The sequence below is a fragment of the Globicephala melas genome, chromosome 12, assembly GCF_963455315.2.
Source record: "Globicephala melas chromosome 12, mGloMel1.2, whole genome shotgun sequence".
Lineage (NCBI taxonomy): Eukaryota > Metazoa > Chordata > Mammalia > Artiodactyla > Delphinidae > Globicephala > Globicephala melas.
In genome coordinates, this window is record NC_083325.1 from 10884552 (window position 1) to 10909141 (window position 24590).

Consider the following 24590-nt stretch of genomic DNA (forward strand, 5'->3'; position numbering starts at 1 on the left):
TGTAGAATAGGTCTGCTAGCAGCGAATTCTCCTGATTGTTTTTTTTTTTTTTTTTTGAGAAAGTCTTTATTTCTCCTTTCTTGAAAAAAGACATTACCAATATGTACAGAGTTCTGGGTTGATAGTTTATTTTTCTTTGAGCATCTTAATGATCTCACTCTATAGGCTTCTTGATTCCTTGATTCTCACGAGAAAACAGCCATCATTTTTCTGGCTGTTTCCCTATATTCCCCATATATGCCCACTTTAACTGCTTTTGAGATTTTCTCTTTTTCTTTGATGTTCAGAGTTTGATTATGTTGACCTAGGTGTGGTTTTGTGGTTTTGTGTGTCTGTGCTGTTTGGAGTTTGTGGAGCCTCTGGGATCTGTGGGTTGAAGTTTTTCATCAAATTTGGAAATACTTTGGCCATTATTTCTTTAAATATTTTTTCTGCCCCATTCTTTCTTTCCTTCCTATACAGATGTCAACCTGCTTCATACTGTCCTACATGTCACTGAAGTTATGTTCTTTGTTTTCTTTCTACTTCAATTTGGATAATGTCCATGGATCTGTCTTCAAGTTCTCTGTTTCTTTCGTACACAATGTCCAATCTACTAAAAAGGGCTGGTTCCTCCCTGGAATTCAGCTCATCAAGGCTCCCTGCAGCATTTGTTCTTTGGGAAAATACAATTTTTATTTTATCCACTTTCCTTCTTACTGTTATTAAGGGAACAGAAGTCTCTGGTGTCCTTTTATATCTTAACCCTGTGACACTTCTTTTAACCTCAACGATTCCATCTGAAGTTGTCACTAACTCTCTACAAAGTGTCCCTCACCCCATTATACCCCTTTTGCCTTCACCCTTCCAGCCTTGCTTCAACTAAGCCAGATATTTCTTGACACAGAGGCTGGTTTCCAGTGGTTCTCTGATGTGCTTTCTAGAAACTACAGACTCTGTGCACCCACTCCCATGATTCGAATTCACCTGGTCTAGGGAGCTTCCCAAGGAATCCAGAGTGTGTGTACTTAAGCTCTTTGGTGATTCTTATGAGCAGCCAGAGCTGAGAACCACAGGAGCTTTTTAGGGAGTTTCCTAGCGTGACCTGGAAATAAATTTTGCTAACAGTTAACAAGCAGCAGTATTAAATTAGCATGAACATGTATACTGGATCAAGGTAATCTGACAGTGAAACCTAAGAATGTTTTGCATGCATGCCAAAGGCAAAGAAAATTCTTCTTTGAATCTTTTGCCCTGTAGAACTTGTGACTATTATGAAGAGGCAAGGCTATCTATACATTCACTTCTTAATCCACTATTTACAAATCCATGACACGAGAAGTTACTAGACCACATAACAAAGAGGCACTATGTGTTCCTCATTTATAGTTTATATAGGTATAAAATACATATTTGTATATATGTATATGTAAGTTTATAGATATATACACTTACATACACCCATCTTTATATGTAACAAAAGTGTTATATGTATCAACATGTTTTTTTTCTTCAGCTCCATTGTTATTTTTTAGACTGATGTAAGCGTCATATACCTGGATTTTGTAAGAACTGTGTTGTCACTATTAATAAAAATTAAAGTTTCTCTTGATTTTAGGGAGATACTCCTCAAAGGCAGAGAAGTAGAGAAGTAGAGATCACCGTTTCAGGTTTAGGTTTCAAGGGAGAAAGGAGAAGTAATAAATGGAAATTGACTAGTAAAAAATAAGAAATCACAGAGCCCTTACCGTGTGCCATGCATGGGTGAGACAGTGTTGAACAGGACACATCAGACATATGTCCTCACCGAGCTGTCAGTCTAATTGCCCCCGGGACCTTCCTGATTTCCTTGACCTTCACCTCCCTGGGCCTTCTGTGGTCTCTGACCGAGTTCAGTGTCCCCCTCGTGGCTCTGTTTTCTTCCCCTGTGCCTCCTCGGTGGCAGCAGGGCATTGACCCACTGAAAATCTGGTTAAAGGAATCCCCAGGACGAAGTGCCTCAGCTATGGGGGGAGGAGGGGTTGTCTGTGTTTTGAAACAGTGCCGGGAGAAGTTGGTGTTTCTGTGACAAAATCCAGCTCTCCTATTTCTCATTTACCATGCCTGTTGCCTCGCCTCCAAGTGGTGAAGCAATAGTTTAATGAAGTTGGTTGTTACATGACAAATGCTAAGTACCTCTCCCCCCTACACACCCCACTTTTAAAAAACTAAGGTTATCAAACCTTGGTTATAGGTCCCATCTCTCAATTCCCGTGGACCTAATTCTGCCAATCAACTGGCTTCAGTTTCAGGGTCTGGGTAACTTGAGTTTTGATGGGTTAGATGTTTGTTCAATGCATTGGGTCCTGCTCAAGTGCAGAGAAACACTCGTGAGCATCCAGACCTTCAGGTGTATGTGGCTGGAGTGGGAAAAACAGGCCACTAGCCCGTCAGCGGCCCTGTCTCTCTTCCCATCTAATGTGACAAAAGCACAGATAGTCAGAGCTTCACGTCACAGTAACACACAGGTCACGGAAGTGAAATGGGACAGCTTCTTTCAGGGCACATCACATATATTCGTGTCTTCAGCAACCTTACGGCACCTTGCTAGTAGGGGTGCCAGGTAAAATACAGCCTCCCAGCTAACGCTGAGTTTCAGGTAGCCAACGCACACCTTTGTAGTCTAAGTATGTTCCCATGACTGCAACAGGGAGTGTGCCCTTAAGCTAAAGATTATGCATGGTTTATCTGAAATTCACATTTTACTGGGCGTGCTCTGTTTCTGTTTGTAGAGTCTGGCACTGCTGCTGGAGTTGGACGTGGTCCCTGCCACATGGAGCTTGTGCTGCCTTGTCTAGGGTTTGACAATAGCGGGGCAGCAAGTGGACCTGGTTCCTGACCCCCTTCCGTGCCCATCGCCTCCACAAGCCTGGAGACTGGGGGAGGGGGAAGGACCTGCTTGGCCCCTAGTGAGCCCCCTTCCCCCTACCCAACCCCCTACCCCGCCCCACTCATGTTCTCCTAGCCTTGACAAGGAGGGGACAGAACCGGCTGGCCTTTGGTGCCTGTTTGCTCTGGAAGAGGTGGGACCCATCTCCCCACTGCCTGCCGAGCTGCCGGGCAGAGCCAGCCCAGTGGGGAGGGGACTGTCTCAGCGGGAGCATCTGTGCCAGGTGACGGACGGCCACCTGAGGAGCCTGCCAGGGCTCTCCCCCTGCTCTCTTTCTCCAGAACTGCAGAGCTTTGCCCTCGTCCCCTCATCACACCACCTGTGTGTCAGGTCCCTCTCTGGGCCCTGAGGACTTGGCAGCCGACAGCAAGGTCACAGCCCTGCCTGGGTGGCCACGTGGCCAGGGAGGATTCCTGTTTTCCCTTTGGCTGTGGGTGCCCATCCTTGGGTCACTTATTAACCTCCGTGGGGCTGCTTCCCACCGCTGAGGCTCCAGTGTCGTGCGTGCATCCTGGTCCAGTGCCTTGCCTGTGGGCCCTGGCATCTGGGTCTTACTGGACCTACAAGCTGATGCCCTCTGTGTACTCACTCACAGACTGTGACCGTAATTAATGACCGTGGTGGGAATACATGTTCGATAACTGTTAGCTGCTGTCGGGCCATCACCCCCAAGACGCCTCAGACTTCCCACCCCCGTCCTGTCAGTTTCCGCATTCGGGTGATTTTTCCTCCCTACACTAAAAGCACTCAAAGCTCACCTTTCCTGGCATCGCGCCTGGACCCTCCCCAGCTCCCTCTCTTGCCTCCCTGCCCCGCACATCCAGCCTGCCCCTCATCAAATCTGTTCTCCACAAGCACAAGGCCCGAGATGAGATCTGAATTCTCACCTGCCTGCTGGGACCCTCCTGCGGCTTCTGTGTTGGATGAAACTCACTCCCTCATGTGGCCTCGGGGCACCTTCCCCTGCCTGGCCCCTGCTGCCCCCAGCCACTCGTCGTGTCTTCTGTCCTCCACCCTGTGCTCAGCCTCACCCCTGCTTTGGCCCTTCTTATAGGCAGCCTCCACACCGCGCCCTGTCACTTACGCCTCACATCCTTGCCTCCCGTCACCTGGTAGCTCATTGTCATCCTTTGAGACACAGTTCAGCTTGTCATCTTCTCCAAGTCACCTTCTTCCCTGAGCTCCTCCTGGCATCAGGAGCCCTCTGTAAGCTTCTTGGAGCAGCATCCCAGGCTCCCTTTTTTTTTTTTTTTTTGCGGTATGCGGGCCTCTCACCATTGTGGCCTCTCCCGTTGCGGAGCACAGGCTCCGGACGCGCAGGCTCAGCGGCCATGGCTCATGGGCCCAGCCGCCCCACCGCATGTGGGATCCTCCTGGACCGTGGCACGAACCCGCGTCCCCTGCATCGGCAGGCGGACTCTCAACCACTGCGCCACCAGGGAAGCCCCCGGGCTCCTGTGTTCATTTCACCATTACTCTTGGTTTGTGGTTATGAATTCTTCCAGCATAGAAATTGTGGATTCTTAATTTGGCATCTCCACGTGCTAAGAGTGCCTGGCTCTCTGCATGAGATACTTCAGCTCAACTGAATGAAATCACCTTGTGTGATTACATCACTCTTGGTGGAGCCCAGGGCTGGCTGGCCAGGGCGGTTGGTCACTGAAATCTCCGCTTGGAATCATCTAGTGGGATTTGCTACAAAAATGAACTTCCTAGCTTAGAAAGTGACCAAAAACTTAAAAATAAATCAATATCTGTGGTATGCCAGCCAAAAGGAGTATTTTGGGTTTGCCTCTCCTGTTATTTATTCCAGCCCAAATGGGCAGTTCAGTAGTCCAAGCTGGGTTCCAGGCCAGGAGGGGCCACAGCACCATCGTGCTGCTGTCTTTATATTGGATCCAGTCCTACTGTTTTTGCCCAACACCTGCAAGGATAAAATTAAGACAATAGCTAATACATATTCAATTGCATACCACATACCAGGCACTGTCCTAAGGTTTTTATGTGGAGTAACTCATTTAATGCCTCATGACAACTCAACAAATTTCTCTCTCTTTTTTTTTTTTAATAACATCTTTATTGGAGTATAATTGCTTTACAATTGTGATGTCTCCAGAGCACCTACGTAAAGTGGTGCCTGTCACAAAGTAAGATCTCACTGATATTTGTTGAATAAATGCATGGGTGGAATGATACTTCATAGTTTCAGAAATTCACCAAAGTCCTGTCCTTATCAAAAAATGGGGTTCAGAAAAAAAATGGGGTTCAGGATAGTTAAGCCCCTTAGAGTTCCTTCACCAAATGAAGACTGTCTATAACTATATATCAAATACTACATATAGTATTTGATAGTATTTATAGTACTGTTTATGATACTACCAAACTGTGTTTTTAATATAGTCCTGAACTTATTGCCAAAATGTCTTGTTTGCTCTTTTTATGTAATACAGATTTTTGTAAATTGAATCCTGCCCTCTTGCTGACTTAACTGTTTTAGAGATACTCCATCTGCATTTCTAATGAGTCTTGCCTCGATGGTGGGTTCTGATTCTTCAAATGGACATAACCTATAAGGAAATATTTCACGTTTCTAGAAGCATTCACTTAAATAAACAGGTTTGGAAATGAAGAATGTTTTTGCCACAGTATCCCTATTTTCCAATTTATCTCTGGGCCCCTCTGAGTTTCTTGCATCAGACTTTCTTAAGACATGTGCCTCTTGGACTCTTACACACCCTGAACACAGAAGGGTTTCTCAGACTCCTTGGCACGCAGACGTGAGAGCTTGATAGTGGATAAGCGCCACCGGGGGAACCGCTCTGTCTGGCAGATGGAGGCTCTTCCTCAGCAGGGCCCATGTCCTGCCAGTGTTAAGTAAAATCACAGGCCAGCATTGCAAAGAAATCTTACCAGATCTCTGCTAAGACAGTCTCATGATTCTTTTTTTTCTTAGCTGATTTATTTCTTCTTTACCACCCATTTTCACCCTGGGGAACATCGAGGGGAGTGTGTGTGTGTGTGTGTGTGTGTGTGTGTGTGTGTGTGTCTATGGTTAGGGAGGTCGGAGGGGAATCATATATACATTTTTTTAAATGACCAGGCCTGGAATTCTCTGAGCATCCTTGTATTGCAGCCGCAGCCCAGGGCATGGGTGACTATATTCTAGCATAGATTTAGAATGTTATTAACTTCCTCAGGGCACTGATATGCACATTACTTATCATGAAAAGAGAGTGGTATTTAGGGCTGGAGAACCCTAGGTTTGAATCCTAGCTCTTTCCTAACATAAGTGACACCTTGACTTAGGTATGCAACCTCAGTTGAACCTCAGTTTCCCCATCTGCAAAGTGGGGATATGACTTCCTATTTCATACAGTCGTTGTGAGGATCAAGTCAGATGATAAATGCAGAAGCTCTTTGCTTATAGTAGTTGCTTCATACGATTAGGTTTCTTTTCATCCGAGTGCGATTAAACACATGGTGGTTTCCACGTTTTGTCAATTTGCCCAGCTCAACGGCTTCAGTTCTGAGGTTGCATGGTCTTTTTTGTTTGCTGTAACGTGAGGCCCAATGCAACATCTTTTGCATGTGCAGGATTTATTGAGGAAACAAGGATGTTTAGACATTATAAGATTATTCTGTAGATGGAAGATGGTAAATACCTTGAGCCAAAATTGATCTTTGCCATTCAGAAAAGGAAAGACAAGCCACAGAACGGGAGGAAATATTTTAATATGTATATCTGACAATGGGGTATTATCCAGAATATGTAAAGAACACTAAAAATAAAATTCAACTAAAAATAAGATGGGTAAGCCGCTAGAACATGGGCAAAAGATTTGAATAGGTACTTAACAAAAGAAGATTGTATGGTCAGACAGTAGACACATGAAAAGATGTTCTTTGATCATTAGTTATCCAGGAAATGCAAATTCAAACCATGAGGATTACCATGACATATCCACTAGAATGACTAAAATTAAAAGGACTGCAAAGATGGCTTGTTGGCGGGCACCTGGAACAACTAGGACTCCCATACACTGCTGGTGGGAGTGTAAAATTGTACAACCACTTTGGAAAATTGTTTGCCAGTTTCTTAAAAAGTTAAAAATACCTCTTCCATATGACCCAGTCACTTCACTCCTACATATTTACTCAAGAGGAATGAAGACATATGTCTCCTCTAAGATTTTTACATGAATTTTCATAGCAGCTTTATTTGTAATAGCTCCAAACTGGAAACAACAAAAATGTTCAACAACAAGTGAATGCACAAATGAAATGTAATCTATGCATTGCATAGAATGGCATTCTAGTCAGCAATAAAAAGAAACAGTTACCAATACATTGCTCAGTATGGATGGATGAATCTCAAGACAATATGCTCATTGAAAGAAGCAAGACATAACATACACTGTATAATCCCATTTGCATAAAATGCAAACTAATCCATACTGACGAAGATTGATCAGTGGTTGTCTGAAGATGGGGGTGGAGGAAGGGATGGTTTGCAAAAAGGGATGAGGAATTTTCTGAAAATCGTTAGAAATATTCTGTAGCTGTTGGGAATAAATCAATCCTCAGTAATGTTGATAAGGAAAAAAAGATAAATTGTTAGTTTAAAGCAAAAATAGCAATAAAATTTATAACATGTAGAATATATTTTTGTCTCAACAGTGACATCATGGATGGCAGAATGAAAACGAATTATATATTGTTGTAAGGTTCTTATATTATCCTTGACGTGGTATAACAGTATGTGAGGGGAAAATGTGGTCAGTTAAAGATGCATGTTTTAGGCCACAGAAAAATTGCTGGAAAAAAATTAGTAACACAGTTTAAAATCCAGCAATGCAATACTAAAGATTATTCAATTAATCAAGGAGCACAGGGAAAAGAACATATGGGATAAATAGGGGAAAAATTGCAAGATAATAGTTCAAAACTCAACGCATTAATAATTACACTGAGTGTAAATGATTTAAACACTCCTATTTTCAAATTGTTAGATATGACAAATTAAGACTGAACTAGATGCTGTCTACAAGAAACCCACTTAAAATTAAAGACAAAGAGGTTAAAAGTATGAGAATAAAAAATTTATACCTGCAAACATTAACCATAAAAGAGTTGGAGTGGCTATACTAATATTAGATAGACTTCAGAAGGAATATTACCAGAGATATAGAGGATCACTTCATAATGATAAAGCAGTCTACTCATCAAGAAGACGTAACAATCTAAATGTGTATGGATTCCACGAAATAGCATCAAAATACATGAAGCAAAAATGGAAAGTACTGAAAGGAAAAATTAACAAATCCTAAATTATAGTTACAGACATCAGTCCTTTTCTCTGAGAAATTGATATAATAAACAGACAGAAGACCAGTAATGATATAAATCATATGAACAACATTACTAACAAACTTGACGTAATGACATTTATTGAAAACTCTACCCAGCAAGAGCAGAATACACATTCTTTTTTTTTTTAACATCTTTATTGGAGTGTAATTGCTTTACAATGTCATGTTAGTTTCTGCTGTATAACAAAGTGAATCAGCTATATGTATACATATACCCCCATATCCCTTCCCTCTTGTGTCTCCCTCCCTCCCTCCCTATCCTGCCTCTCTAGGAGGTCACAAAGCACCGAGCTGATCTCCCTGTGCTATGCGGCTGCTTCCCACTATTTTCCATTTGGTAGTGTACATATGTCAATGCCACTCTCTCACTTTGTCTCAGCTTACCCTTCCCCCTCCCCGTGTCCTCAAGTTCATTCTCTACGTCTGCGTCTTTATTCTTGTCCTGCCCCTAGGTACTTCAGAAACTTTTTTTTTTAGATTCCATATATATGTGTTAGCATATGGTATTTGTTTTTCCCTTTCTGACTTACTTCACTCTGTATGACAGACTCTAGGTCCATCCACCTCATTACAAGTAGCTCAATTTTGTTTCTTTTTATGGCTGAGTAATATTCTATTGCATATATGTGCCACATCTTCTTTATCCATTCATCTGTCGATGGAAACTTAGGTTGCTTCCATGTCCTGGCTATTGTAAATAGAGCTGCAATGAACATTGTGGTACATGACTTTTTGAATTATGGTTTTCTCAGGGTATATGCCCAGTAGTGGGATTGCTGGGTCGTATGGTAGTTCTATTTTTAGTTTTTAAGAAACCTCCATACTATTCTCCATAGTGGCTGTATCAATTTACATTCCCACCAACAGTGCAAGAGGGTTCCCTTTTCTCGACACCCTCTCCAGCATTGATTGTTTCTAGATTTTTTGATGATGCCCATTCTGATTGGTGTCAGAATATCTCATTGTAGTTTTGATTTGTATTTCTCTAAAGATTAATGATGCTGAGTATTCTTTCATGTGTTTGTTGGCAATCTGTATATCTTCTATGGAGAAATGTCTATTTAGGTCTTCTGCCCATTTTTGGATTGGGTTGTTTGTTTTTTTTTGATATTGAGCTGCATGAGCTGCTTGTAAATTTTGGAGATTAATCCTGTGTCAGTTGCGTCATTTGCAGATATTTTATCCCATTCTGAGCGTTGTCTTTTCGTCTTGTTTATGGTTTCCCTTGCTGTGCAAAAGCTTTTAAGTTTCATTAGGTCCCATTTGTTTATTTTTGTTTTTATTTCCATTTCTCTAGGAGGTGGGTCAAAAAGGATCTTGCTGTGATTTATGTCATAGAGTGTTCTGCCTATGTTTTCTTCTAAGAGTTTGATAGTGTCTGGCCTTACATTGAGGTCTTTAATCCATTTTGAGTTTCTTTTTGTGTATGGTGTTAGGGAGTGTTCTAATTTCATTCTTTTACATGTAGCTGTCCAGCTTTTCCCAGCACCACTTATTGAAGAGGCTGTATTTTCTCCATTGTATATTCTTGCCTCCTTTATCAAAGATAAGGTGACGATATGTGCATGAGTTTATGTCTGGGCTTCCTATCCTGTTCCATTAATCTATATTTCTGTTTTCATGCTAGTACCATATTGTCTTGATTACTGTAGCTTTGTAGTATAGTCTGAAGTCAGAGAGCCTGATTCCTCCAGCTCCATTTTTCTTTCTCAAGATTGCTTTGGCTATTCGGGGTCTTTTGTGTTTCCATACAGATTGGGAATTTTTTTGTTCTAGTTCTCTGAAAAATGCCATTGGTAGTTTGATAGGGATTGCATTGAATCTGTAGATCACTTTGGGTAGTATAGTCATTTTCACAATGTTGATTCTTCCAATCCAAGAACACGATATATCTCTCCATCTGTTTGTATCATCTTTAATTTCTTTCATCAGTGTCTTATAATTTTCTGCATAGAGGACTTTTGTCTCTTTAGGTGGGTTTATTCCTAGATATTTTATTCTTTTTGCTGCAATGGAAATGGGAGTGTTTTCTTAATTTCACTTTCATATTTTTCATTTTCTTATTTATTTTCATTTTGGATGATCTGTCCATTGGTGAAAGTGTGGTGTTAAAGTTCCCTACTATGATTGTGTTACTGTCGATTTCCCTTTTTATGGCTGTTACTATTTGCCTTATGTATTGAGGTGCTCCTATGTTGGGTGCATAAATATTTACAATTGTTATGTCTTCTTCTTGGATTGATCCCTTGTTCATTATGTAGTGTCCTTCTTTGTCTCTTGTAATAGTCTTTATTTTAAAATCTATTTTGTCTGATATGAGAATTGCTACTCCAGCTTTCTTCTGATTTCCATTTGCTTGGAATATCTTTTTCCATCCCCTTACTTTCAGTCTGTATGTGTCCCTAGGTCTGAAGTGGGTCTCTTGTAGACAGCGTATATATGGGTCTTGTTATTGTATCCATTCAGCCAGTCTATGTCTTTTGGTTGGAGAATTTAATCCATTTACACTTAAGGTAATTATGGATATGTATGTTCCTATTACCATTTTCTTAATTGTTTTGGGTTTGTTATTGCAGGTCTTTTCCTTCTCTTGTGCTCCATGTCTAGAGAAGTTCCTTTAGCATTTGTTGTAAAGCTGGTTTGGTGGTGCTGAATTCTCTTGGCTTTTGCTTGTCTGTAAGGTTTTAATTTCTCTGTCAAATCTGAATGAGATTCTTTTTGAGTAGAGTAATCTTGGTTGTAGGTTTTGCCCCTTCATCTCTTTAAATATGTTCTGCCACTCCGTCCTGGCTTGCAGAGCTTCTACTGAAAGATCAGCTGTTAACCTTATGGGGATTCCCTTGTGTGTTATTTGTTGTTTTTCCCTTGCTGCTTTTAATGTTTTTTCTTTGTATTTAATTTTTGATAGTTTGATTAATATGTGTCTTGGCGTGTTTCTCCTTGGATTTATCCTGTATGGGACTTTCTGTGCTTCCTGGTCTTGATTAACTATATCCTTTCCCATATTAGGGAAGTTTTCAACTATAATCTCTTCAAATGTTTTCTCAGTCCCTTTCTTTTTCTCTTCTTCTTCTGGGACCCTTATAATTCGAATGTTGGTGCGTTTAATGTTGTCCCAGAGGTCTCTGAGACTGTCCTCAGTTCTTTTCATTCTTTTTTCTTTATTCTGCTTTGCAGTTGTTATTTCCACTATTCTATCTTCCAGGTCACTTATCCGTTCTTCGGCCTCAGTTATTCTGCTATTGATCCCTTCTAGAGAATGTTTAAATTCATTTATTGTGTTGTTCATCACTGTTAGTTTGCTATTTAGTTCTTCTAGGTCCTTGTTAAACGTTTGTTTTATTTTCTCCATTCTATTTCCAAGATTTTGGATCATTTTTACTGTCATTATTCTGAATTCTTTTTCAGGTAGACTGCCTATTTCTTCTTCATTTGTTAGGTCTGGTGGGTTTTTACCTTGCTCCTTCATCTGCTGTGTGTTTCTCTGTCTTCTCATTTTGCTTATCTTACTGTGTTTGGGGTCTCCTTTTCGCAGGCTGCACGTTCATCGTTCCTATTGTTTTTGGTGTCTGCCCCCAGTGGCTAAGGTTGTTTCAGTGGGTTGTGTAGGCTTCCTGGTGGAGGGGCCTAGTGCCTGTGTTCTGGTGGATGAGGCTGGATCCTGTCTTTCTGGTGGGCAGGTACACGTCTGGTGGTGTGTTTTGGGGTGTCTGTGGCCTTAGTATGATTTTACGCAGCCTGTCTGCTAATGGGTGGGGTTGTGTTCCTGTCTTGCTAGTTGTTTGGCATAGGGTGTCCAGCACTGTAGCTTTCTGGTCGTTGAGTGGAGCTGGGTCTTGGCATTGAGATGGAGATCTGTGGGAGATTTTCGCCGTTTGATATTACATGGAGCTGGGAGGTCTCTTGTGGATCAATGTTCTGAACTTGGCTCTCCCACCTCAGAGGCACAGCCCTGATGCCTGGCTGAAGCACCAAGAGCCTGTCATCCACACGGCTCAGAATAAAAGGCAGAAATAAATAAATAAAGAACGAGAGAGAGAGACAGAGAGAGAGAGAGACAGAGACAGACAAAGAAAGGAAGAAAAAATAAAAGTTGTTAAAATAATTATTTAAAAAATTTAAAAAGTAAAGAAAAAGAAAGAAAGGAGGAAAAAAGAGAGCAACCAAACCAAAAAACAAATCCTCCAATGGTAAGAAGTGCTAAAAACTATAGTATAAAAAAGAAGAAGTAAGAAAAACGGACTGATAGAACCGTTGGACAAATGGTAAAAGCAAAACTATACAGAGAAAATCTCACACAGAAGCATACACATACACACTCACAAAAAGAGGAAAAGGGGAAAAATCATAAATCTTGCTCTCAAAGTCCACCTCCTCAATTTGGGATGATTTGTTGTCTATTCAGGTATTCCACAGATGCAGGTACATCAAGTTGATTGTGGAGATTTAATCCGCTGCTTCTGAGGCTGCTGGGGGAGATTTCCCTTTCTCTTCTTTGTTCTCACAGCTCCCAGGGGCTCAGCTTTGGATTTGGACCCGCCTCTCCGTGTAGGTCGCTGGAGGGCGTCTGTTCTTCGCTCAGACAGGACGGGGTTAAAGGAGCCGCTGATTCGGGGGCTCTGGCTCAATCAGGCCGGGGGGAGGGAGGGGCACGGAGTGCGGGGCGGGCCTGCGGCGGCAGAGGCCAGAGGGACGTTGCACCAGCTTGAGGCGCGCCATGCGTTCTCCTGGGGAAGTTGTCCCTGGATCCCGGGACCCTGGCAGTGGCGGGCTGCACAGGCTCCCCGGAAGGGGGGTGTGGATAGTGACCTGTGCTCGCACACAGGCTTCTTGGTGGCGGCAGCAGCAGCCTTAGCGTCTCATGCCCGGCTCTGGGGTCCGCGCTGTTAGCCGCGGCTCACGCCCGTCTCTGCAGCTCCTTTAAGCAGCTCTCTTAATCCCCTCTCCTCGCGCACCAGCAAACAAAGAGGGAAGAAAAAGTCTCTTGCCTCTTCGGCAGCTCCAGACTTTTCCCCGACTCCCTCCCGGCTAGCCGTGGCGCACTAACCCCCTGCAGGCTGTGTTCACGCCACCAACCCCAGTCCTCTCCCTGCGCTCCGACCAAAGCCCGAGCCTCAGCTCCCAGCCACCGCCCCGGCGGGTGAGCAGACAAGCTTCTCGGGCTGGTGAGTGCCGGTCGGCACCGATCCTCTGTGCGGGAGTCTCTCCGCTTTGCCCTCTGCACCCCTGTGGCTGCGCTGTCCTCCGCGGCCCCGAAGCTTTCCCCCTCCACCTCCCGCTGTCTCCGCCCGCGAAGGGGCTTCCTAGTGTGTGGAAACCTTTCCTCCTTCACAGCTCCCTCCCACTGGTGCAGGTCCCGACCCTATTCTTTGTCTCTGTTTTTTCTTTTGCCCTACCCAGGTACGTGGGGAGTTTCTTGCCTTTTGGGAGGTCTGAGGTCTTCTGCCAGCGTTCTGTAGGTGTTCTGTACGAGTTGTTCCATGTGTAGATGTATTTATGATGTAGTTGTGGGGAGGAAGGTGATCTCCACGTCTTACTCCTCTGCCATCTTGAAGCTCCCCAAAATACACATTCTTTTGAAGTGCACATAGAACATTTATCAAGACAGACCGTGTGGATTTATAATGATTGAAATCATACAAAATATGTTCTCTGATTAGAATGAAATTAAATTAAGAATTAATAACAGAAAAATATCTGGAATAATCTTTACATATTAGGAAACTAAAGAACACACATAATTCATAGGTCAAAGAAGAAATCACAGGGAAATTAGAAAATATTTAGAATAAAATGAAAATGAAACACAACATATCAAAATTTGTGGTAAGCAACTAATGCAGTGCTCAGAGAAAAACGTATACCTTTAAATGCTTACATTAGAAAAGAAGAAAAGGCTAAAGCCGGTGGTGTAAATTTCTAGTTTAAGAAGCTAGAAAAAGAGGAACACGTTAAGCACAAAGAAAGTAGAGTGAATAATAAAAATGAGAGCAGAAATCAATGAAATAAGAAATGGTCAAAGAATGGAAAAAAAATAATTAAGCCCAAAACTGTTTTTTTCTTTCAATAAATAAAATTGAAAGATTTTTAGCTAGAATGATCCAGAAAAAGACACAAATTATCAGTATCTAGGACAAAAGAGAAGGCATCACTATAGGTCCTACAGACACTGAAAGGATAAATAAAATTAAATATCATTGTTATTATTGTTGTTGATGTAATGTCAATGTAATGCCAATATATTTGACAACATATGAAATTGACAAATTTCTTGAAAGATACATAGTACCAAAAGTGGCACAGAAAGAAACAGAAAACCTGAATAGCTTTGTCTGGCATTACTGGTGAAACAACCAAATATGTAAGAAAAGAAAACATACTGATGTTACACAAACTCTTTCAGAAAAGAAAAGGGAAAATGAATTTTAGGAGCACCCCGAAACCAAAACCCAGACAAAGACATTATGAGAGCAATATCCCGTATGAGCACATGTGCTGGGGGCACTACTGCATCCATCACGGGTCTCTGATTGTCTTGCAGGTATGCCGGTATCCTTCTGGACGAGGACGTCTTCCGAGGTTAGGAGCTTGTTGGCAGTCGCCCGCCGCAGGTGCTGGTGGCAGGGCTGAAGGCCTACAGTACCTGGGAGAACATCGGCTACCTGCAGGACGGCCGAGAGTGCACCGGAGGCCTGGTGAGCCCCTGCGGGCCCCCAGTCCTGCAGGGTCTGCATGGTTACACGTGTGGGGGCTGACCGTGTGGCCAGTGGGATTTGGAACCAGGTGGAATTCCCTCCTGCCCTTGTGACCCTGGGTGCATTACTTAATTTTGTCACCTGTGCATGTCCACCTTCTTGGATGCTGTGAGGACTGATGCAGACCGTGCTTGTAAAATGCTTGGCCCTTGGAGGCCCGCGGTAAAGGTCATGAAACTTGGTGGTGGTGGTTGTTGAGAGTATAGGAAAGGGCCAGTGGGGGTCAGATGATCAAAGCTCTGCTCCAGTGTTTAAATCCCTTGGGGAGAAGGCAGGAGTGACCCCAGGGGTTTCTACCCTGGGAAGGAGGCAAATGGGGATATGCCAACCATTTAGAGAGTGTACAGAGTGTCCCCAGCCCAACCCTCAGACCATTTTGAGCAGTGAGGGGTGTGAGGTATGAGAAACCCCAATATGAATCTTTGCAGTGTCGAGGGGAGTCTGAGGACAGCTGGGATCTGTGCTCTATTCCTCTACAATCCTGAGAGTGGAGGCGCCTGCGTGATGCAGGGTGCCAGAGTCTCTGCATCCCTGTGGGAGCCCAGCACTGGTGAGAAAGGGGACCCAAGTGGGGTCTCTGAGGACAGAATGTGGGGGATGTGTGGTTGTGGACCTGTGACTGCGTGGCATTGCACGGCTGCAGACATCAGCTCTGATGGCATCTGAGGTTCAGCCCCAGATGACAGTGCTGTGTGGGTGACCCCCAGGGACCATACCGCCTCATCGTCCTGTGGGCCAGAAGCAGGCCCTGCAGGAAGAGCAGGGAGGAGGGAGCCCCTCTTGGGCCTTGGGCCTGAATTCCATCTTGAACTTGACTGAGTATTTGCCTAACAACAGCAGCTCTGAGCCTGAAGGGGAGACTGAAGAATTTTAGCCTCAGTGAGAAGGGGTCAAGAGCAAGTCCAGGGTGGTTGTAGAGAATAAAAGGGGAGGATGCGTTTCTGGAGAGCCCGGCCTCAGAGCATCAGAGTCGGGGTCCATGGAGGGGCGAGGAGGGGCTGGGCCTTCACCACCGGCAGAGCCCAAGGTTTCTCCCACATGAACGGTGAGGATGGGACTGGGAGCCTCCTGTGTCCTTTCATCTGAGAGTCACCGTGCTCACTTCTCTCACGGTGGCTGAGTAAGGATGTGCGCGTGGTGAAGGGGACCTTGGTTGGTCAGACGTGTGTACTGTGTCTGTGACGGTGGGGGACATGCTTGCTTTTCCAGTGGGAATGATGTCGGATCCGCCTGGAAAAGAAGGAGAATAGGGAATAAAGTGACAGCTGGCGCTGGGGCGCAGCTGGACCAGGAGTACAGGTCCTCTGAGGCAGCTGGGGGCGATGGCTTATAATGACCTTAAGTGACCTGACACGTGTGAGGCCCCTGCCAAGGGGCTGGTTTCCATCCATCCAGTGACCCTGCCCGCTCGTGCCCTCCTTCGTTGCCACACACCGACCGGCAATACAGAAATGACCCCTTCACCCACCATACTATGGAAAAGAACCTGACCGTGGAGGGCTGCTCTTCCAGGCTGGATGCCAGGCCTGTAATCCCACCGGGCACTGCTGCCTCATGAGGCTTTGCTTCCCAGTAGCTCCTCAGCAGTGGATGCAGAGGGCCCTGATTTCCATTTCTGTTCCTTCCCTTCTCCTCTCCACCCCCATATGCACCCAACACCTAGCCCAGGGCTATTTGTAGAGACATAAATATTTGTTGAAAGGAAAGCATGAGCATCTTCTAATTGTTCTAAGTTATATTTACAAACACCGCATCTTGTGCAGGCAGGAGGTCTCCAGGAGTGAAGTATGAATGTCTGGGAGCTCCCGAGATGGTACTGAAAACCACCTCTTTCACGGCCCGTAGGTCTAAGTAGGTCTTGCTTCAAAAAAATGTATTTCCACAGACATTTACTGGGTTTGAAGCCAGCAACCCTGGGTGTGACCACAGGAAAGTTTTTCCCTTCACTGTGCCTCATTTTCCCCATATATAAAATGAGGATAAACTCTCCTTTGTAGTGGTTGTGAGGATTAAGGTATGCAAGATGATGAGCATAAAATGCTTCACATGTGAACCCAGGAAGCAGCAGCTGACATCTTTATGGTGTGCTTACCCTGGGGATTTGGAGAAAAAAAAAATACCACATGGTCTGTTTTGCTTGCCATCGTAAAGACGGATACAGAACCCAGACTGGTATGGCAGGTCCTATGCAGCAGCTGGGGCTGGGAGGACTCAGTGACATCTGGAGGGGGGCGGGGGGCAGTCGCTGAGCAGTGTCATTTTAGCAATTTAGAGGATGAACGAGAGGCTTTGAGATGGGGGTCTGAGGACCTGCTGGATAAAGGGATACCTGCACACAGGTGAAGGTGTGGGAGTGTGTGGCGCATCTAGGGACACTGGGACAGGCATGGGCTGGGTTCAGGTGAAGGTGCAAGGGAGGAATGGCAACTTTATTCAGAAAGCCAGCAGACCGAGAAGATGGTGGACTCGTGTCCCAAAGAACCATCTTACTTGAGTTAGAATTCAGGCTTCTTTTATACTAAAATGGGAGGGAGTGTGGTTAGTTGTTGCAAACTTCTTGGTGTCAGAATCCTTTGTTCTTGCAGCTGTCCTTGTAGGTCAGGTCACGAAGTTCCTGTAAACCTTCCACAAGACAAATGTTATTCTCTGTTCTGCAACTTCTTATCTCTTATTTGAATGGGAAAGTGTTATACCTTTAAAGGTCAGAGCCTTGCGAATGGGCTATCCTGTGTATTTTCAGGCTGTAAGCAACATTCTTAACTTGTAGCAAAAGCAATAGAATGCAAAGGTTAAAGTGAAAGAACAGATCCAATATGGAGTCAGATTTGTTCTTCCCTATTGCAAAAGGGCAGGGACCAAGTCTTTGATCACCACAACCCTACTTCTGACTATAGTGGGGAGTATCAGTAAGCAGCTGTTGACTGACTAAACAGACTGAATGATAGACTGATAGACAGACTGATGTCCATCAGACAGATGGACTGATGGACAGATGGACTGACTAAATAAATGACTGCCCTGTGCCTCCATTTTTCTTTCTTACCCTTAGAAGTTAAGATTAATCCACAAAACTTGGCCCCTTTGGTCTTTCCTTGCTTTATTATTACTTTTTACCTTGAATATTTTATTTAAACATCTGACTCTATTGTTAAGTATTTGGAGACAAAGAACACGGGCATTGCCTTGAGGCTACTCATATTCAGTAGCAGGCTCTAAAGCCTGTACAGACCCATTCTGATGGCTCATTTGTTGAGTAGTTTAGGAAACAGGGACTTGAGAAGAGGGCTGGGATGGAAAATCATTGTTTTCGTTTTTGCGGTACGCGGACCTCTCACTGTTGTGGCCTCTCCTGTTGCGGAGCACAGGCTCCGGACGCGCAGGCTCAGCGGCCATGGCTCACGGGCCCAGCCGCTCCGCGGCATGTGGGATCTTCCCGGACCGGGGCACGAACCCGTGTCCCCTGCATCGGCAGGCGGACTCTCAACCACTGCGCCACCAGGGAAGCCCTGGGATGGAAAATCATTGTACCATTTATCAAGATATGACTAATCTGGCACCTAATTGTTGCCTCTACTTTAAACATACACCCTGTTTAAATCCCGTTTCCCTGGACTGCTAACTTTCATGTTTGTTACTATTGCCTGAAGTGAGCAATGTCTGTGGAAGGCAGCTTCTTTGCCGAGGAAAGCATATTTGAAATCACATTTCTTGTATTATTTTCACCAATTACAGAAGTGGTGCATATCCATCGTAGAAATTTTTGAAACTACAAAGACACAAAGAAGAAAGTAAATAAATCCCACAATTATACTTTCCCAGGGATGATTGCTATCATTTGCACTGTATTCGTTCTATGCACTGTGTACGTATGTGTTTAAAATTTTATAACCTCTCCTTTTCATCTATGAGTTGATATGGATACCCCTTCCGATCATTTCTTTGCAGTGAAGTTTTGACGGCTGGTACCATTTATCATGGAGATGCACCATACTTTATTCAGCTAATTCTTTAGTGTATGTCAAATTTTTCTTTATTACAAATGACACTATAGACAACATTTTAGTAGCAAACTTTTTTCCCACATACCTATGATTGTTCCCTTGAGATCAATTATTTAAATGATATTTGTATTGTCACCAAAGGTTATACTAGTTCCCACTTCTGCCAGGAGTTGAACACAGAATCTTAACAGTTGCAGGACTACTGGCTTTCAAACTCTTTTGACCGTGACCCATAGAAAAGGGCACACTTTCAGTACCACCCGTATTTACACACCCATATACACAAAACTGGAAAGACAAGTTTTATGAAACAGTACTCATCTCACTATTGTGATCTAGTGCTCTAGTATTTTCTTTTAATTTTATGTCATTTTAAGAAAAGCTAGTCATGATGCATTAAGCTGATTTCATCCCCTGCTAGTGGGTCATAGACTGTAATTTTCACAACGCAGCCTGGACTCACAGATCAAAAAAGGACCTTGCTATATAGAGTTGAGAGCTGCATCTCAGCAGAGTGAGTCCACAGTGACAAAAAGAAGCTGGGCTTTCAGGGGAAAATATTTTCTAGCTCAGTCTGTGGGGTGGCTTCTGCTAAGACCCAAATCTGATAATTCCGTTTTCACCGGAACGCTACTAATTTGGCCCTTTAGGATTTAAGATTATGTATCTGTAAGTGGGAAAGAGATAAAGGCCTTTAAATATCTCCTAAGCATAGATACTAATAGAAAATGATCAGTTCTTGCTGGCTGCTGCCTCATCTTGGATCTGAGGGGAAAACTCATTGAACAGCAGCCTCCAGCGTTTGGACCGGGCAAGAGTTCACGATCCCAGCATTGCTGCTCTTAATCTGTTCCATGGAAACTTTTGGATTCTGAGAGTTTTTCTCTTCATAAATCAGTGTTTCCATAGCACTTGGTGGTCGATTTGAATAACATCATCACTCTGTGTCAGGAAGTCATGAGAAAGTCTTAGGTTGGCTGTTTCTACAAGAGCCTTGGCAATCGCTGCCTCCCCTGAATGTTGCAGAAGTAGCCCTTAGCAGTGAAGTGGATGTATACACAGAGTACAAACAGAAGGGAACTTTGGAATTGAACTATATTTCCGTCTTTTAACTCCTTTGTTTCCCAGCTTAAATTTTTTCTAACTCTCTCTACCTTTTCAGCGAAGTCGGTCACGTTTTGTGCATAAAGCCTGGGATCAATGAGATTTCATGCAAAACAAGAAAATTTTTTCCAAAATCAGATTCTCAGATGAACACTGGTTGGAACTTTCATAATTCATGTTCATGCAGTCACTCCGTTGCCTTAATGACTGTTGGTTAAGAGTCATTGTTAAGTGTTTCTAAGTTCTTTCTATGTGTGGAGCAGTGTACTAGGGACATATTCCCTGTCTTGAGGGCCAGGACATGTGAGGGTGCACACTGTACACTGCATGCAGCTGGGAGGCCCCAAGGTTTCAGTCAAATGAGCATTAGTGGACTTTTGTTTCTGACAAAGTTGGAGTAACAGACAAGCAGATATGCCCTCCTGACTGAAACAACTTAAAAAATGGACAATATGTATGAACTAAACAGTTGGCAAGATGCTGGACGTCAGGCAGTGAGGGGCAGTGATCTCTGAGAGAGAGGAAATCAACCAGATGAGCCCTACAGTTGCCCCTGTTTACTGCCGTGCAGGTGTTCCCATGCCACGCCTCACGAGGGGAAACCAAGGCAGAGCTCATGGAGCTGAGAGTCCAGGGAGACCCACACATCTAGAATTCACAGGATAAAGAACCAGACAGAGAACTCAGAGACCTACAGCCAGTCCCCTGCGATCATTCCGTTGACACTGGCTATTGCATAAGTGTGAGGAAACCACTCGAGGCTGCGGAAAGAATCACCCAAAAGGACTAGAGGGAACAGGGACTTCCCTGGTGGCACAGTGGTTAAGAATCCACCTGCCAATGCAGGGGACATGGGTTCAAGCCCTGGTCCGGGAAGATCCCACATGCTGCGGAGCAACTAAGCCTGTGCACCACAACTACTGCGCACCAAAACTACTGAGCCCACGAGCCGCATCTACTGAAGCCTGGGTGCTCTAGAGCCCGTGCTCCACAAGAGAAGCCACAGCAATGAGAAGCTTGCACACTGCAAGAAAGAGTAGCCCCCTGCTTACTGCAACTAGAGAAAGCCCAAACAGCAACGAAGACCCAATGCAGCCAAAAATAAATAAATAAAATTTATTAAAAACAAAAAAGATTAGAGGGAACAGTATCCAGTGCTCACACGGGGCTGGGAATAGTACGTTTTCCCACCAGCCAGTCTGGAATACCTTAAGACTCACAAATGAGAAAAAAAGAAATGTTAGGTGTAAAAGACCAAAGGTAAGGATGACAGATTTCTCATTGGAATAAATGCAAGCAAGAAAACGTTGGAGCAACATTTTTAAAGTACTAAAAAGAAAAATAATCTAAAGCTCTATACTCAGCAAAATTATGTTTCCAAAAAAAAGAAGGCATAATAAAGACATTTTCAGACCTGCAAAAGTTGAGGGGATTTATCACCAACAGCCTTTTACTATAAGAAATATTAAAGGAAATTCTTCATGCAGAAGGAAAATAATATTGGATAGAAGTATGGGTTTGCACAAAGGAATGAAAAGCGCCAAAAATATCAATAGTAACTAAATGTGTCAATATATAAAATTTTTTTAGTATTTAAATCTCTTTAAACAAAAATCATAACAACATAGTGTGAGGTGTATAACTTATGTAAAAGTAAAAATGTATGATAGTAAGAACAGCAAGGCCAGAAGGGGAGAAAAAGAAGTGTGCTATTGTAAGGTTCTTGTACTGTAAATGAAGTGCTGCAGTATCACCTACCTGGAAGTAGACTGTGATAAGTTGCAGATTTATACTATAAATCCTAAAGCTTCTACTAAAATAATAAAACCAAAACTTGTAGCCAAGTAGCCCACCAAAGAGTTAAAATGGAATTATAACGGTACTAAGTTTATCCAAAAGAAGGCAGAAAAAGAGGAAATGTGGGAGAATACAGAGATTGTTCAAATAGAAAACAAACCTCCAGATGGCAGATGTAAACCTAACCATATTAACAAACACTTTAAATGCAAATACCCCAATTAAAAGGCAGAGATGATCAGGATGGAGGTTGGCTGGCAGGTCCAGACCCTTCTTTTCCTCCCAGACCCTCTGAGGTGATTCCCTGCCACTGAGCCTGCGCTCTAGAGCCCGTGAGCTACAACTGCTGAGCCCACGTGCCACAACTACTGAAGCCCGCACATCTAGAGCCCATGAGGGAAGTGCGGCGAGATGTGGCTCAATGATCCCAAACCTCCTTAGTGAGTCAGGGAGGGGCTGGAACGGGAGCTGGCGGGGGCAGCGCGTGTTCCTGGTGCAGCCGTGTACCTTTCCCGTGCTTACACTTGGTCTGGTCTGCGTTGTGGCTTCTAACCTACGCGTGTAAGCGGAGAATCCACCGGCCTGGTTTGGACGTGTTGAAAACCCTTCACCTGCCTGGTGGGAACGTGGAGAACAGACTCTGCCGGCTCGGAGGAGTCACGTGACTCAGTTCCACTGCTTCTTTTGCTTCCCACCTTCTTCCTTTAAGGATTGATGGGGTCTGGACTTCCCTAGTGGCACAGTGGTTAAGAATCTGCCTGCCAATTCAGGGGACACGGGTTCGAGCCCTGGTTTGGGAAGATCCCACATGCCGCGAGCAACTAAGCCCGTGCGCCACAACTACTGAGCCCGTGCACCACAACTACTGAAGCCCGGGCACCTAGATCCCGTGCTCCGCAACAAGAGAATCCACGCAATGAGAACCCTGCACACCGCAACGAAGAGTAGCCCCTGCTCACCACAACTAGAGAAAACCGTGGGCAGCAATGAAGACCCAACACAGCCAAAAATAAATAAATTTTTTTTTTTTTAAAAAAAAAGGATTGATGGGGTCAACCAAATTTTCAGGCTGTTGATATTTAACTGAACTTGCACATGGCCTCTTTTCTCCACATCCAAGCAAACCCAGATTGAATTTCCTACAACCAGCTGAGTGAGGAGTGGGAAAGAGAACCCTGGATTCCATTTCTGATTCATGCCGGACCGTGTCATGGAGAGGGCATTCTGAGTGGTGCGGGGGCACCTCGTCATGGAAGGGGTGGAATCTCAAGGTCAGGACGCTGTGACCTTGGGCCTTACCCCTGGGAGTCTCAGTTTCCTTCTCTCTTAAAGCCTAGCGCATGGTAGGCGCTCAGTAAATACTTGACTCTCCTCTTCCTTCTTCCTGGATGTGATTCCAGTGAAGGGTCCCAACTCTCTCCCCTTCTCCTCTCCCCGTCCCCGACCCTGACACATTCTACCTGCCTGGGAGCTGCCTGCTTGGGGCTCTTCAGGGTGCAGCCTTGGACCCTGGAGGCAAGTCAGATTCTCAGCAAATCAGACTCCAAAGCATCAGCATCTGCAAAGACAGGCCCGGGGCCAGCACAGGCTGCATGGTCCCCACTGTGGGCCGCACCCGCAACCCCCGTAGAGCTGCAGCCACAGCTGCTGACCTTGGCCCTGCACAGCCAAATTCTTCACAGTGACCTTCTACAGTATCCCTTGGGCCTTGAGTGTTACCTGTACCTGGATGGCCTGGGGCTGTGCCGTCCAACACTGAAAGACGCCACCCCTGGGCTCACTGGGTCCTCAGAATCAGTCTCCACTACAGGACTTTAGGCCCCCCCTCCATTAGGGCCCCTCCGTGGGTGCCTTCTCATCTCCGTCCCCCGGCTGCTCCGTTTCTCCTCAGTGTATCCCCGAATGCCACATGGGAGAGCAGAACTGGCTGAAGCAGCGTAAAGAAATACGTGGACAAAATTGGAGCAAATAAAGTCTTAGAAGATATCTCTGACCCAGCATGATGATAAGGTTATCAGCAAACACACATCGACTGTTCCTTTCATGTCAGACACGGAGCTGCTGTTTGCTGTTTGGAGATATAATCCAGCTGGACAATGACAGAATCATTATATTTTAAAGATTGCACAAGAGAACACTGAAACAATTACAAGTGTTTATAAATTAAAGAAGAAAAAGTGGTGTGATGCTGACCCCGTGGTTATTCAGTAGACTTAGTCCCAAGACTGGATCCTCAGGGAGATGCACCACCACCTCGTTTATCTGGCAGCAGCCATTTCTTGGAACACAGCCAAGGCCTGAAATAAGCAAAACAGAACTCTGAGAATCCCAAAGAGATGACACGAAGTCCACGTGCTGAAGCTCAAGCCCTCACTCTACTCCTGAAGGAGCCTGTCCAGCCTCCGCTAGGAGCCTGCTTCTGCCAGTCGACTCTTACATGTGGTTCCTGGTTTCCTGCGGTGCTGCAGACTAGGAAGGATATATGGTCTCCAAATGCAGGCAGCTAAGAGTGCTGGTGACCAAACAAGAGCCAGAAGAACTAGAAAAACGAAACTCAAAAATCCAAGAGCTCAGGGGGTCAGTTCCCAACCCCAAGGAGGACTTGAAGCTCTTCTAGAAGGCAAAGTGGGCTCCAGACAAGGTGGGCTAAGTGCAG

The 24590-nt window shown here is 44.5% G+C and overlaps 1 protein-coding gene across 1 annotated transcript in view; it reads left to right on the top strand.

Annotated features, from left to right (window-relative positions):
- ACOXL (acyl-CoA oxidase like) overlaps positions 1–24590 on the top strand; it is a 380307-nt gene that overhangs the window by 190278 nt on the left and 165439 nt on the right. The window contains exon 10 of the mRNA XM_070046830.1: positions 14819–14972. Within this exon, the coding sequence (XP_069902931.1) occupies positions 14819–14861 (43 nt within the window). The 3' untranslated portion in view covers positions 14862–14972. The remainder of the gene's footprint in view (positions 1–14818; positions 14973–24590) is intronic.